General features: G+C 45.5%; 2 protein-coding genes across 3 annotated transcripts in view; one reads left to right on the top strand and one right to left on the bottom strand.

Moving 5' to 3' along the window:
- The window catches only part of abcg1 (ATP-binding cassette, sub-family G (WHITE), member 1), a 24,096-nt gene extending 10,715 nt beyond the window's left edge, over window positions 1–13,381 (bottom strand). For both annotated transcript variants that reach the window (XR_004164320.2, XM_012838416.3), the window contains exons 1-3: window positions 13,142–13,381; window positions 11,928–12,171; window positions 796–913 (exon numbers count right to left, since the gene is read on the bottom strand). Coding sequence is in view for 1 of the 2 variants with exons in the window: in XM_012838416.3 (XP_012693870.2) it covers window positions 796–913; window positions 11,928–12,171; window positions 13,142–13,204 (425 nt within the window). In the remaining variant the exon portion in view is untranslated. The remainder of the gene's footprint in view (window positions 1–795; window positions 914–11,927; window positions 12,172–13,141) is intronic.
- A 435-nt stretch (window positions 13,382–13,816) lies between these two features.
- defbl3 (defensin, beta-like 3) lies at window positions 13,817–15,961 on the top strand. Its single transcript, XM_042708735.1, has 3 exons — window positions 13,817–15,131; window positions 15,474–15,585; window positions 15,785–15,961. The coding sequence occupies exons 1-3, from the start codon at window positions 15,077–15,079 to the stop codon at window positions 15,804–15,806; spliced, it is 189 nt and encodes a 62-aa protein (XP_042564669.1). The 5' UTR covers window positions 13,817–15,076; the 3' UTR covers window positions 15,807–15,961.
- The last annotated feature ends 632 nt before the right edge of the window (window positions 15,962–16,593 follow it).

Genomic DNA, 16,593 nt, shown 5'->3' with positions numbered 1-16,593 from the left:
ACTCCCACTAAAAGGTAATAATTTCATTCTGCTTCCTGCTTGTTAGGTAACGACCCAATCTGGCTGAACGCACACACCTCCCCCTCCCTGAGATCTGAGCCAGGAGGTATGGGAGCGCAACAAACAACAGATAAAAGATAAAAGACACACTGCAGACTCATTCCTCATCACTTCATATAGTCAGCTTTAAAGTCAAATGGAGAAAGTCGGTCTGTGAAGTATGGTCAGTGAAGTAGTATGCTTCACTTTGTCATTTGGGAAATGGAGTCTAAATTGATGAGGGAACAGATTCATTTAAATTAATTTAGCATAATTAATCAACATGCCGAAACTTAAAAAGGTGAAGAGCCTGAATACATACACGTATGTCAATCTCACAGCCAACTATTTGTATGGGAAACTTCAGAGCCACATACTATATCTCGATGGTCGGCTTCATAGGCATGCATGTGTTTGTCACTGGGGAAAACGGCAAGCTCCTGCACTCACTCACACCTGTATCCTGCCAAGATATTCATCAGGGTAGACTTTCTAGCTCACACACTCACTCACTCCCTTACATACACACACACACACACACACACACACACACACACACTCACACACTCCCTCACACACACACACACAACCACACACACACACACACACACACACACACACACACTCACTCGTTCCCTTACACACACACACACACACACACACACACACACACACACACACACACACACACACACACACACACACACTCCCTCACACACACACACACACAACCACACAAAAAACACACATACACACCTGTATCCCGCCAGGATATTCATCAGGGTAGACTTCCCGGCTCCTGAGGGGCCCATGATGGCCACCAGGTTCCCACTGGTGAAGTTCCCAGAGATGCCTTTCAGGAGTGTCTTGTAACCTGAGGCCCAGCCGAACACAAGGGAAAGAGGGAGAGAGAAAGAAAAAAAGAAAGAAAGATAGATAGAGAGAGAGAGAGAGAGAGAGAGAAAGAGAGAGAGAGAGAGGGCAAACAGAGGGAGAGAGAACATTAAATAACTATTGTGCTCACAGTCACAATAGGGCCTGGGCACCAAACCACTGGTCCATTAAGCACCTGCTTGATCCAGTCTGTGGGCCCATCCTCCCTGGCCTCCCCAGATAAAGGCCTCTTTGTGTGTGTGCGTGAAAGGGTCTATTTTCTTTAGTTTTCTGTGGTTTATTTTCGGTTTTCTGCATGAATACACCTTTTTTGGTGGAGTGTTTTATTACCCCCATAAGCTGGCGCTCACCTTTGACTGACCCTATGGATCTAAAACCTCTTCTCGCGTTTCTGGATAAGCTTCGACATCGTCTGTATAGTCTGTGGTTTTTCCTCTTCCTCATCGCTTTCCTTTGTTTAACATACAATGCACTCCTGTGCATATGAGGCACTGATTGCAGCATCTGGATTGAGCTGCATTCACTGCACACACACAACGCTCTAAGCAGTCACGCATGTGCAAAAAGACATTTGAAATACCATCAGGGATACAACAAGATCCCTGGCGCCCCCCTCCCACCGAAGAATGAAGTGAAATACAAGAAAGGAGCAGTACACTCCTTATTTTTAATTAACCCATAACTAACGTGCGCAGTACGAGTACAAGTACCAGACATACTGTATGTTCTGATGCGTTTTCAGATGTTTGTGGGTGAACTGTCTCTCATTCTCTGTCATGGTTTGAACATCCCGCTCTCTACATTCTGCCATCTCATGATCTCATGTAATGTTGCCTACTGCACCTTTAAAGAACAGCTCAGAGCCGCACGTACACAAACAAACGGAAAGCTGAAGGCTGGAGAAAGATGCCCGATGGTAACCTGTTATTTATCTAATGGATGGATCTGAGTGCTAATCCAGCTGGTTGCAGTGGCTGCCAGCGTAATTGGATTTGGGGTTATAATCTCTCAGAGAGATACACAAATACCACCAACCTTCCCTGTCCTCTCTCGGCACAGAGGCAGAGCATTGCGGGGGCAGCACGGAGTTTCCTCCCTGTCAGAGGTCAATGCCCTACAGTAACCCCTCATCCACGGCAACAAGGTTAAAGGTGAAATGGGTCAAAAGGCAGAGAGGCAGAGAGCAGCCGGGCTCCTCAGTCAAGCAAGCCGTACAGGCTCACACAATAACATGACAAATCGCACACACAAGGACAGGGCAGCCATTATGTATAATGAGATGGGGATTTATGTGTTGAGGACTCATCTCTCATTTACAAAGGTCATGTCGTCATAAATACTGTGGCAGGAGCAACCACTAGGGCACAAGGTGGTGAAGGCCCACCATGGCCTTGACTCTCGTCGTAATACGGGGGGGGGGGGGGGGGGGGGTTACTGGGATTGACCCGTCAAAGGTACGGCTCGCTGGAAGACTAAGAGCCGTCTCAAGCAACCCCTGATGGCCTAAAGGTTGAATGTTCATCAGTCATCCTCTGCTGACCATTCTCGCTGTTGTGGCTTAGCTGAATCAAGGAGAATAAGGGACACAGGTGAATCAGTATCCCCTCTGCTGCTAGTTCTCATCAGTATGGCTCAGGCTTTGAGGGCAATAGCATGCCTCCCAATGGGCCTCCTGTTGAGCACACTGCGCTACCCTGAAACTTGAACTGGCTAAGAAGCTTAGTGAAGAATGCTCGATTGTGGGTTAATGACAGCTTGCAGTTCTTTGACAGGCTGTCATACACAGGGGCCATTTGCTGGAGCTGATGTGCCATACTGCTCTTTATGTTTACAATGGAGGGCATTTTTTTTCCAGTGGAAAAGGTCTTGGAAGTGTTTGTTGGATACTCATGTTCATAGTGGAGGATCATAAGCCTCTGGCGCTGCTCACGCATGCAATATTGTACGCTGAACGGTAGAGGCCAGAATAAGGGCAGAGTGCATTTGAAACATCTTTCCATTATGCATGGCTGACTACATTAATACACTGAAGGGGGAGAGAGAGAGAGAGAGAGAGATGAGCAGATAGAGATGATGGGAGCGATGGAGAGAGATGAGCGAGTGAGAGAGGGAGAGAGAGAGAGAGAGAGAAAGAGACGGAGCGATGGAGAGAGATGAGCGAGTGAGAGAGGGGGAGAGACCGAGATGGCTGGAGAAAAAGAGGGAAAGATGGAGAGGGAATGAGAGAGAGACGAGTAGACAGTATGCGTAAGTTTAGTATCTATCATGTATAAACCTTGTTATGTTTTTATGTATTATGTACATTTTGAGCCGACAAGGTTTCTTCCTTCCTGTTAACAGGACGTTTTTCCTTGCCATTGTGCTTGCTCCAGGGGGTGGTTCAGGCCCTGGGCTCCGTAAAGCGCCTTGAGACAATTTTTTTGTTTCTGCGCTATATATATAAAATGTAATTGAATTGAAGTGAGTGAGAGAGATGGAGAGACTTGAGATGGACACAAGAGAAGAGAGAGAAAAAGGAAGGAAAGACTATGTGAGAAGGAAAACACAGAGATGAAAAGAGAGAGAGGCAGTGAGAGAGTGAGTGACTAAGGGAGTGAGAGAGTGAGGCAGTGAGTGGGGGGTGAGTGAATGAGAGAGAGAGAGAGTGAGTGAGTGAGTGAGTGAATAAGGGAGTGAGAGAGTGAGAGAGTGAGTGAGTGAGTAAGGGAGAGAGTGAGTGAGAGAGTGAGTGAGAGAGTGAGTGAGAGAATGAGTGACTGAGTAAGGGAGTGAGAGAGAAAAAGAGAGAGAGAGAGAAGGAGAGAGAGAGCAGTGAAGGGGCTTAAGAGGAACAGCACGTGTCTGGTAGCAGAAGCGTTTGCTCTCCCTGGCCCGTGTGCAGGCAGCACTGTGGCGTTGCTGCTTGGCGCCGGGCAACAACTCAGGGATCACACATCTGAGAACAGGGCTCCTGTCCTGTAAACACTGAGGAAAAGACAACCACGAGCCAAGATGCCAGTCTGAAGCAGGCAGGATGCCTCCTAACCCCCCCCCCCACCACACACACACACACACCCCCTTGGATCCAACACCACCAGCCCTCACTGAGCAAACTCTGATTGGATTACGCAAGACTCCAGAGAGAAGCTTGCGGGTTTCATAATGGCGGAAGACTTCAGAAGAGCCTTTCTCTTATATGTGCAGATTTCCTGAAAAATAAATCATAAAATATTCACCAGTCGTTCCACACAGGGGTCTGCATCTGTACCATTCTGCTGACTCTGAGCCTTCATGCTAATGGTGTTGGGGACTCTGAGCCTTCATGCTAATGGTGTTGGGGACTTTGCTGATGCTGTTAGAAATGAACATGATCGATGTGAGCCACCTGCAGCTGAGTCTGCTTGCCATGACAACACAGGAACACATGCACCTTTTCTGCCTCACTTTGGTCTCTGAGCACCCTTCCTCCATCAACCCCCCCCCCCACACACACACACACACACACACACACGCACACACACACACACTTACACATACACACACACACACACGCACGCACACGCACACGCATGCACACACACTGACACACACACATGCACGCACGCACACACGCATACACACACACACACACACACACCGCACTGAATAATTTACAATAAATATTAATGATTGTGAAGGAGCATTGGTGAGAGAGTAGTTTATGGATGAATGAGAGGGATAGAGAATTACATTCAGTATGATTCAAGCAGCAGCCAGGCACATCCTCTCACCTCCAGTGTAATATTCTGCACATTCTCAGATGTGAGACACATTGGTTTCAGAGCCAGTGTCTGTATCATGTTTTGTTGTCCTGTTGTCTTGTGTCAAAGTGAACACACAGAGTCAAGGAGAAAGAGAGTGGGGGTTGCCAACTCTATGGACAGCTTATGCAGGAAAAATGAATTGAAAAAGTGGATATATTAAATATATGGACGTTAACAAAATGCTGACTTTAGGGGAATACTGTGAAAGGTGGCAACCCAGGGCATGGCATGATCTGACAGCCAGACCTCCTATTGGCAAGAAGAATACAACAAAAAAAGTAAAATAACATACATTATTTTGACAAGTTTAACATCAGAACTATAACTATTTGAATTGAATCTTTGCAGCCTACCCCCCCTAAACTGTTTTGCATTTTTGAAGTGTAACTCTACACACGAGAATAGCATAGCGGTTATATAATCCTCTGCTCTTTTTTTCCGACATTGTTCCTTTTTTAACCAGGCCTGCAGCAGTGCACTGCTGTCGCATTTCTTCTAGCGAATCGCAGCGTGTCATCCCACCAGGGCTGCACGTCTTATCTCGAGGCAACAGCTAATACGGGCGGGGGGCGCGCTGATACCTCCTGCGACCTTGCATCTCAGTTTGAGGTCCTCGATGAGCAACAACAACAACAACCAGGGGGAAGTAATTAGCGCTGTCAGCAACAAACAAAACAGGGGAAAGAGTTTGCATGAGTGTTCAGGTGTGTTTGTGTGTGTGTGCGTGTGTTTGTGTTTGTGTGTGTGTGTGTGTGTGTGTGTGTGTGTGTGTGTGTGTGTGTGTGTGTGTGAGTGCACCTGTGTTCACATGTGTGCACATGTGTGTGTGTATGTGTGTGTTTGTGAGTGCATGTGGGTGTGTGTGTGTATGTGTGTACATGTGTGTGTGTGTGTGTGTGTGTGTGTGTGTACGTGTTTGTGTGTGTGTGGGAGAGGGGGGGGGGTTGGTGTTTGGCTGACAAGCGTGAGCCCTTTGCTCTACGTCGTTCCTGGATGACTATCCTCCCCGGCAGGCCAGGCCTCAGGCTGCAGACGGCAGCGCTCACATCAGCTCGCCTGTGAGACCTGGACGAGCCTCTGCAGACGGCAGCGCTCACATCAGCTCGCCTGTGAGACCTGGACGAGCCTCTGCAGACGGCAGCGCTCACATCAGCTCGCCTGTGAGACCTGGACGAGCCTCTGTTCAGGGCATCCAGGGCATGGACTTGTTCTATGCTAAAGTCACAGGAAATGACACGCCGGGGCAAACAAACCATCAGATCAGCTCTCATATTTAAAGTACAGTCTCCAGTTCTGGTAAAAGGTTGTTGATATTTGAGCTCAACAGCCAATCAAATTACACACATCCCTAACATGCTCCTGAAGCAACGTGTTGTGGAATATTGTATGGCTCTGTTCAAGCCACTATGTATGTTTCCCGTAGCCAGGATTGCTTATATATTTACAGAGCCAGGATTGTGTCTAAGCACTGGAGTTTTTTGAGCACAGACACTGAAAGGACAGCTACAAGACCGGGAGGAGCGATTAGCAAAATTTGACAAAAGGTATATTGAATTAGCATTGCGAACTGCACCTTTCAGGCAGACAGATAGAGCCCATATACTACAGATCTGACATGGCGCTCTCGTTCTTGTTCACATTGCTTCAGTCACTTACTGCTAACAAGTTAGCTCGTCTGTGGACGGCATCCAGCTATCAGATTTGAACTGCATTAAGTGGGTACACACCTCAAAAGCCAAGCATCAGCTGGGTCAAAAATGTTGGGAGAAATCCAAGGGAGAGCGGCTGTCTGCTCTGCCATAGCAGATGACATGCCTTACTGAGTCAACCGTCCATTTTGAACAGAAGCCGAAAACGACAAATCCGTGCCAACTTTCCACTTTTATGTGGTTTTATCTTTGTGGGCTGAAAAAAAGCTTCTTTTTTTTTTCCAACACATGACCAAGTGCATCAGATTATGGATGTAAGTCCTGGGAATATTTATCCTGTGAAATGCTCTATAAATACATTCGCATCAACAGTCACACACAAATGTGCCAAAACACACTGATGCATAGTCAAACCGGGCAGACACACATCTGTGTCCACTGCATTCAAAGAGAGATGCAAATTGGCTTACTGCTTACGCACAACTTGTTTACATGCCACAGTATTCAACCTGTCACTCAAACAGCAAAACCCGACACCAAATCTGCAAAACGGTTAGCTAATTCTCAGCCTTTCACTCAATTTTCAATTTTATTTTCAACACATTTTTTGGCGGGCCGTTACGTACCGTATTCACTTTCTAAGGGACAACAGACATTGAACACTTGTGTGAAAGTGTGAAAGTGAAAAGTTTAAGGCACTGCCCCTCAAAATGCAAGACATATGTACCAGTTCAAAAGGAGGACATTGGCTACCTGCCTGTACCAGGGGAATGTACCATGTTAACCACCATCATATCCTGTTTACCAGTAAGCTCGGAGGTGGCAGAGAGAAAAAAAAAAAAAAAAAAATAATTAAACTGGTCTTATTTTAGGTCCACAGGAGATGACATTAATCTGGAATAATGAATGTGCTGACCACATGTCTGTTTAATGGCTTGAGAGCGATATCCCACTCGGGCCGACCGGCAGATGAGCTGCGGAGGGAGGTCAGGTCAACAAGCCCTGAAACACTGGTGAGCCAGGGTCACTCAATAACAGCCAAGCACATCCACAGAGTAAATACCAATCTGCAGCCGTGATAAAAATCCAAATCCAGGGCAGAGAGAATTTTTAGCTTTTTGTTCTAATAAGGCTTTGCATGACAATAGAGCCATGTGTGGTTTCCTGCGCTGTGTGAACTACATCTCATGTTTTGCTTTTGCGATGAAGCCCTGTGTGGGTTCCTGCGCGGTGTGAACTAGATCTCATGTTTTGCATTTGCGATGAAGCCCTGTGTGGGTTCCTGCGCGGTGTGTTTGAACTACATCTCATGTTTTGCTTTTGCGGTAACTCGCGTGAGACAGATGCCTCAGGATTAGACCATACATTTGCCTAAAAAATGAAAACATGGCCAGCACTGACAGAACGACATCACAGCGAAAACATGACAAAAAAAACGACTTGTAAACAAACAAGACTGGCAATGAGCATCGTGCTTTCTTTCCTGCAGGGCATCTTCTCCTTCAGCTCTTATCTTAACAAGTGCACAGCTCATCGCTCCATCCTCTTAACCAACCACCCCCCTTCCCCTCCTCCTCCTCCACCGCCCTCACCCTCTGAGGTTACTGTAGTTCGTTGACCGATAGTAACCGTCTGAGCGGCACACTGCCTGCCTGCCTGCCTGCCTGCCTGCTTGCTGCCGCAGTGTGAAGCACTCGCTCTCCTCTCTAAGTATGGATTACAAAGATTTGTTGGGCAGCAAGGTTTCGATTGCAAGGCAGTCAGGAATGACCGGTGCCAAGGTTTGTCTCTGGAGCATCTGTGGTGGCAAGAGAGGGCCCAAAAGAAACACACACAGCTACTCATTTATTGATTTGGGAGATTATTTTATCCACAGTGACGAGCAACACAGGTAAGGTATACGTTTTGTCAGTTCGGGCATCAAATAGGGAATTGAATCCATGACCTTTGCATTCTTGAACACTTTAAAGTTGAACTACAGGAGCTCAAAGTTATCCTTTCCATACGGGGCATTTTAATGTCTGAGAGTGCAACAATTACACAAGGCCTGCAGACCAGATCCTGCCTGGTGCAGACAAGAGCATAGCCCGTGCAGAGGGAGCAAGCCATGTGGTCGATGGACAGCAATGCCATGTATAGAGGCCTGGCTGCATGGGCCTGTGAATCGCCCCAGGGTGTGTGTTGTGTTTCGCTTTCATTTGCTCTGAACTCCAGCAAGCGTGCCCCACACCACACCACACCACACCACACCACACCACACCACACCATACCACACCACAGCACACCGTACCACAGCACACCACACCACAGCACACCATACCACAGCACACCACACCACACCACACCATACCACACCTCAGCACACCACAGCACACCATACCACAGCACACCACACCACACCACACCATACCACACCTCAGCACACCACAGCACACCACACCACACCACAGCACACCACACCACAGCACAGCACACCATACCACACCTCAGCACACCACACCACACCACAGCACACCACACCACACCACACCACAGCACACCACACCACACCACACAACACCACACCACACAACACCACAGCACACCACACCACACCACAGCACACCACAGCACACCACACCACACCACAGCACACCATACCACAACACACCACGCCAGAGCACACCATACCACAACACACCACACCACAGCACACCACACCACACCACACCACACAACACCACACCACACAACACCACGCCACACCACGCCACACCACACCAGAGCAGGGCTGGATTGAACCGGTCCTGCCCGCCCACCACCCTGTTCAGTGCAGCCATGTCGGCTGCTCTCTTCCCGTCCCCACATGTGTGTCTGAGTCATGATGGTCACGCTCAGGCCCAGAGCGCCAAGGCCTCCGTAGCGTACGTGAGGCGAAGGCCAAGCACATTACCCCGCGCTGAAGGTCGCTAGACCTTGGCGGCCGAGACTGATGTCAAAAGGATAAGTCACTGCCACTGGCAGTCAGGCATGACAACCTCTGCTCATGAATCTTTAATGGCCATGATAGTCGGTGCTTGTTAACACTTCAGCATGGACTCGTGCCCTCAGACGTAAATCACAGTCCCAAAGGGGAGTTTAGCTGCGGGTGGTGTAATGGGTCCTATTCAAAATATGGAACCCACTTGTACTTAAGACAGTCATGGCATGGCAACATGACATGGCATTTTTATATGTCTTTGAGACACTACAATCTTCCAAATCCAGCTGGCCACCAATACATTCAACAAATGATTCACAATGTACAAGATTCAAATAAGAACACCATAAATGCATGGTTGTCTCATGACCCCAGATGTGCAGACGGCATGGCAAAGACCACAGAAAATGCACAAACAGCACACCCCCCATCTATCTGGTATAATCTATAACACCTCACAGAACACCAGCCCTATACTTTCTGTAAGTTAAGCGATGGGAGCATCAATGACGCTTTTAGCTTGATATTCAATCGTCCCCACAACCGTTAAATAAATTGCATAGAATGCGTTTGTACACTAACTAGTATCCATAACAGTAAACACCATTGAGGTCCTCAGCTGAGGAGAAAGTTCTGCACATGGCAGAATGGCACTTATGTCCGTTCTACTCATTCTACTTGAACCAATCTCTAACTTCCATCTGTTCCGCAACTGGCCCAGAGCTGGCCCAGAGCTGGCCCATATCAGGACCATATTAGGGCCGTATCAGGACCATATCAGGACCATATCAGGACCATATCAGGGCCGTATCAGGACCATATTAGGGCCGTATCAGGGCCATACCAGGGCCGTATCAGGGCCATATAAGGACAATATAAGGGCCGTATCAGGCCGTATCAGGGCTATATCAGGGCAGTATCAGCCACGGAGTTAACTGGTCTTGGTATTGGATCTGCCTAGGCATCACAGCCAAGGACTAAATCTCATTTGAAGGACTGAGGACATCCAAAACCTAAGGAGCTTCACTGACTTGGCACAGGGTTAACCAGACAGACAGAGGGTGGAAGAGGAGACGTGCTGCCAATCGCCAAAACAAAAGAAGGACAGGATAAGAAAAGAGAAAGAGAAAGAGAAAGGGAAAGAGAAAACCAAGAGAAAGAGAAAGAGAAGCAGTGGCTGGAGAAATCTCCAGATGGCTGTCTTAATGAACACAACAAGCAGCAACAATGAACAGCCCTCTAGTGAAGAGGTGCTGCAGCAACCAGATGTGTTCTTGCATCAAAAACAACACCACCGCCAAAATTCGCTTCCCGTATGCACTTTAAGGTGAATTCTGTACACAAAAGCTACTGTCACATGAAAAGGGTGCGTTAGCTATCACGTTTTTTAGGCTCCTTGGCTTATGTAACAACTTGAGGGAGACGATGGCTCAGAAATAGCATTAATGGGTGGACAAGGCCTTGGTCCAGAGAAACTGATGAGTCATGGTTCACTTGTGATGAGTCATGATTCACTCAAAGCTCACTCAGTTTTAGGATGAGAGGTAAAGACAAATAAAGCATTTGTATGGTCTGTGTGTTTTTTTGTGTGATATGGAAAAGACTTGCTGTCTAGATATGCAGAGCTCATTTAGAAGAGCAAGTCATATTTATAACAAGCATCTTGTTTTCTCATATAGCCATGAGATCCGGTCATCACAGAGTTGATTTTTGCTGCATTAAATCTGAGCATTAGATTGCGCAGTCAATTTCATTACATGATGTGGTTCTGGGAGAGAAAAAAAACTCCAGGAAAAGCAATCCAATCCACTGGCTATTTGTGGGGGGAAAAACTGCAAATCCACCTTCACAGTATGTACAGTTATCCTGTGAGGAAAGCATGTTATTGCGTAATGCCTCCCCAACAAGATCCATGTGAGATTGGAGAACTATCAAACATGGTAACACCTAAGCATGTTATTGCGTAATGCCTCCCCAACAACATCCATGTGAGATTGGAGAACTATAAAACATGGTAACACCTTTGCCAAAACATTGACAGCAATCAAAATATTGGCGGGAGTCAGAGTTTGTTCTAATGTGACTTTAAATATGAGATGAGATTGTCACTGAAAGATTCAACACCCTTCTTTTTTTTAAGTGCAAATAAAGCAGCTATGTAAAAGATTGTTCTAATGGTTTTGTGCCGTGTTATTTAATACAGGGTACATTATGTCAAAGGAGACGCTCAGAAGAGCTCAGAAGAGCCTCCTTTCTTCTCAGCCATGCCACTCGTTCGTGCGCCCATATCTGGTGTCTGGGAGGGAGAAGAGACTGTCTGCTTATCTGTGTTCAGCTCTTGGGCCTATAGAACATGCACAGTGTGTCCATCCCTAAGGGAGACTTACCTTACAGGAAAACAAAAAAAACTCTTTTAAAGTTGCCTGCTAAATGAAGCTACTTTTTACCACTGGGACACTTTTAGCGTGGAACTCTATCTATACACAATTTGAATGCAAAAGCACATGCATTTTCTAAAGGGGGTCACTGTACACTTGGGCATGTTGGGGGGGATGTATTTATTGATCATATTTAGCAGGACAAGTGAAAATGTGTGGACAATACCTTTCTTTCTCCACCACGGTCCCTCAGGAACTGAGTAGGAGACGTCTTTGAACTCGATGTTGACCGCCGGTCTGCGTGGCAGGTAGGAGAACCTCTGTGCTTCTGTGAGGTTGTTCTCCACTTTTTTGAGGTGTCCGTGTAACAGCGGCGTTTGCTGACCTCCCACATGGTTTGACACCACATCATCAATGGATACACACACAGTCCTAGGGTCCAGCATTAAATCAGGGGGCCCGTTGGTGTTCTAGGAGTAGGAGTGAAATGTAATAATACATTGTTGATTATTCAGTGGCAATGGTACAGGAAATGTTAGACCTCCACGAGATCAGTATGATTTTTGAGTGGGTCAAGGAAACTAAATATAGAATGCAAAGACGACATGGTCTCATGAGCTTTAAAATACTTTTCCAAGCAGATGGTTAACTTTAACGCCGGCTTTAATGCAACGTTCTTTCGAATGCAGCATCTGCATTTATAAAAAGATAGACTAATCCGTCTCTAACCACAGAGTCCAGGGCTGATGAGGTTACTATCGGACATCGCTCAACCCAGCAGACCGTGCGTAAAATAATACCACGTCCAGTATTGTAGTTGTAGAATATGACTTCTCTGGCTGGAAATAAGTACACCACATAGATTTTTCCTCAGGAACATGTGTTCAGTTTCTCAAAATAATCTACAGTATTGCAATGTTTTGGGGCTATAAGTAGGCTAAGGGTACCATAGTCTATTCATTGAACAGTCACGCGTAAAGAGAACTGCACAATCATAAACATAAAATGCATTTTTTGATAACAATTTTTGCCATTTTCATTTTGTGATCAAACGTTAACACATTAGTTCGGAGGTGATACAAACGAATTACACCTGTGACACTAAACTTTCCTCATTTTAAAATCATTGGAAAATATTACAGCATTTTTCAAACCACGAGCCTTCATAATTCTGTTTCAGGTTATTAAAGGCGCAAATTGAATTTGCTCTATGGTCATTTGTATCATTAGTTTTACAATATGCACACAGACTGATTTAATATTCAGTATTTCGAGGTGAGGTTACTCCAGTTCATTTGGTTTGGAGCAGCTATATCTGGCATCAGCAGGATACGTGATGTATAGGTTGGGGCACTTTTGCAGCACTTGTTTAAACTAAAAACACTCACTTGATAAAAAGTCATTCAAAATCACGCACAATAATTAGTAATATTCACTTACCATTATGATGGAATTAGTCACCGAAGTATTGTTCACTGAGAAGGCTGCCATAAGACAGGCCATTCCTTTGAAATGTGCAGTAAGCTAAACCAAATAGATATAGCAAGACCAACGCATCCGGTGCCTTTGATAAACTATTCCCGCATATACTTCGCTCCTTAGCAGTCCGCTCAGTCCAACGAAGTCTCTGTTATTGTTTACAAGCGGCCAACCTACTGCTGGTGTTTTGTACAGTGACGTCACGTATTGTACCGCCGCCGACTGGCGCTTTAGCAGGGCAGGGGAGGGAGCAGAAAGCATGTGCATCTGACTGAGGACTGATGAAGGCTCAGCGCGCCACTGAAAAAAATATAGGAACATGCTCCAATGTCTGCACCACCGCATTTTCCCTTAAATGGCGCATACGGGACATACGGCAGCATGACCTGAAATTGTCAAAATTACAAGGCTGTACACAAGCCAGATAAAAATGCATTTTGCAGATATAACTTTACATGTACATATCAGTCATAATGTCGTGGCCTTCGTCTCTGAAAGGAAGGAGATTAGTATTAATGTGGAATGTTTCACCTGCAAGAAACTTGGCACCTCAGCACACACCAAAAAGGTGCATGGAATGAGAGTGGAATAATGACACCAGTGAAAGGCAGATGCTCCACCTAGTGGAGGTTCGTGGTACATTTGTATTAAAACTGATGTTGAACACAAGTGCGTTGTCATTTCAAATCACATAAATCCATTCCATTAATTGCTCTGAATTCAGAAACGCGGTCGTAGAAACCTCTCTTGTACTTGCGTTGCGGTATAGAGACTTTCCCTGTGAGCACTTAAACCCCTTTTGCATTTCAAAGACAGAGAAGTCTAAATATAGCACATTCTCACTCCCCTCCCCTCACCCCCTTGTGGTTTTTTTCCCTTTCTTTTTTGGATCTCGGTTTTTGGGGAGCATTTCTCCGCTCACTCTCTGCTGCAGGAGTGCTCCATGTGTTATAGTCACAAGGCTTTGCATGTGCCTCTCTGTTGCTGCTGCTGCTGCTGTGTGTGCCAATGCAGTCGAGACTGGATGGGTGTTTTACTGATGAGCCCCAGGTCTTCCTCAGCTGGAGCACAACCTGTATATGTTAGAATCTGATGTTGTTAAGGAATACGACAACTATTATAAAATCACGGATGAGATATGTCTTGATATGCCTGAAATAGAGATTATGTTGTCACTGGCACTAGTCATCACAAAAAAAATAAAAATTCTTGAATGATGTAAAAGATTTTCGAAGAAAACAAAATTAAACAGTAGGATACAGTCCTATAACTTTTTAAATATGATTAATGCCACTATAAGAGAGTATCTATATCACAAACCTTTCAAGCACTCCCAATTTGCGTGAGTTTATGTTAAGGTAGTTTCTGCCATTTTAAGAAAACATATGACTTGAAAATACTGTAGATTTCTACTGACAATATTTTGTGTGAATACCACACACAGATACATTCACACATTCACTCTCACAAACCATCCTCTTTTTGGCTCCATCTCTTCCAGCCAGGTTAACCATACTGCCATAATACAGTCCAACAAATACTCCCATCCCTTCCTCCTACATTCTGACACTCATCCTTTTTCCTTCTCTCAGGACTGCTGTTCACTTTGCAGTAGATGTATACACACACACAGGCACACACACACACACATGCGCGCACACACACACACACAATCGCACAGACTTTGATCTGGATTGCCAGGAGATATTCAGATCACGGGTGAGCGTCTCCTGGAAGACAGGCGAGGGAGTGTTGTAGGTGACTCTTGTTGATTGGGCCCTGTCCCGGCTGGCAACCCCTCCCCCCTGGGGGTTGAAATAGCATATAAATGCAGGCAGAGCCAGCCGGCCGACCATCCCTGCACGTTGAGATGTCAGGGGGACCAGGGAGAACAGCATGGGGGCTGTGAGACTTGCCATCTTCATTCTGCTGCTGCTGACAGTGGGAGAAGGTACTTGTGCTGCCAATACAGTTATCCAACCGCTAGTTGTTAGCCACACTCACACATATACACACACACACACACACTCACATATATATATAGAGAGAGAGAGAGAGAGAGAGAGAATGTTGTGGTGGGCCCAAGGCGATTGTGTGTAGTGTTATTGAGCCCACCTGAACTCAGTGAAGTAGACACATCCCATCTGTCAACATTGGCTGAATGTTCGTTTTCCTGGTTCACTGGTTTGTGGGTTGATTTTTTGTCTTTTTCACAGAACTTGATATGATTTTTATGATAATTCATAATCAATTTACCCCCCTCTTCTCTTCTCTTCTCTTCTTTTCTCTTCAGCGAATGACACTGAAGTTCAAGTTTGGACCTGTGGCTACAGAGGGCTCTGCAGGAAGTACTGCTACGCCCAGGAGTACATGGTGGGCTACCACGGCTGTCCACGCAGATACAGGTACATCACACACTCACCTCAACCTACACTTCTGAGTGTTTGCTGTTTGCTGAGAAGCTTCCAGAGGTATTTGTGTAGGAATGTGTCCTCAGTTCTACTCAGCAGTACTTTACGAGTAAAAAATATATTTAAAATAAATTTCTTTTGTTTCCGGTGTTGTTTACCTTCCTGACACCGATGATGTATTTCGTCTCCCCAGATGCTGTGCTTTGCGTTTCTAACAGAGGCTGACAAAATGGTAGTCCGCATTGGGCCGCATCACTCAATACTCAACATGATCTTAATAGTTTGCTGTGTTTGCATCTTGATACTGATGTCAAAGTTTTGACACAAAGCTGACTTTATACTTACCTTACTTGCTTTGTGACTCCTGTTTGGGCCTATCTACTGAAATATTTAAAAAAATATTTCTCACCCCTAGCAGTATTTAACATCTGTAAGACTGTACTTGTTTTCCCGACTTGTAATCGCAACTACAATATCAATAAAAGTGTGACAATAAGTAAATATTTGTTTGGAGGTCTTTTCTTCTACATAGAGGATCAACCTTCTTGTTTGTGTATGTGTGCGAACATACATTAATTAACACATGCATGCACACCAACAGTAGTGTGAAAGTGATAGTCAAAGTTACATCACTGTGACTGCATTGCCTTTTTAAGCTCTGTGTTAATTGCTGTCACGCTATGCCCTGCATTGTACAGGTTCAGGACAATAACATAGTTGACTGACCCAGTTCTACACAGCAGTGTCAACATACTGAGTCAGATGGAAGTCTGCTTCTGGTCAAAAGAAGTCTGGTGCATTGTGGGATTGATTTCAATAGGTGTTGCAGCATCTGGTCTTGTCTCTTAACTTAAGACTTAAATTAATTCAGTTCATGCTCATAAGTAGTATCAGTTTAAAAAGATTTTAAAAGATTTTACATTCAAACCAGTGGTATTCGGTGTAATTACATATTAATAGTTTACATTTTTTGGTTAGAGGTTTTATGATTTAAGCATCACC

The sequence above is a fragment of the Clupea harengus genome, chromosome 9 (assembly GCF_900700415.2).
Source record: "Clupea harengus chromosome 9, Ch_v2.0.2, whole genome shotgun sequence".
In the NCBI taxonomy this organism is placed as follows: domain Eukaryota; kingdom Metazoa; phylum Chordata; class Actinopteri; order Clupeiformes; family Clupeidae; genus Clupea; species Clupea harengus.
This window is presented reverse-complemented; position numbering and strand designations above follow the sequence as displayed.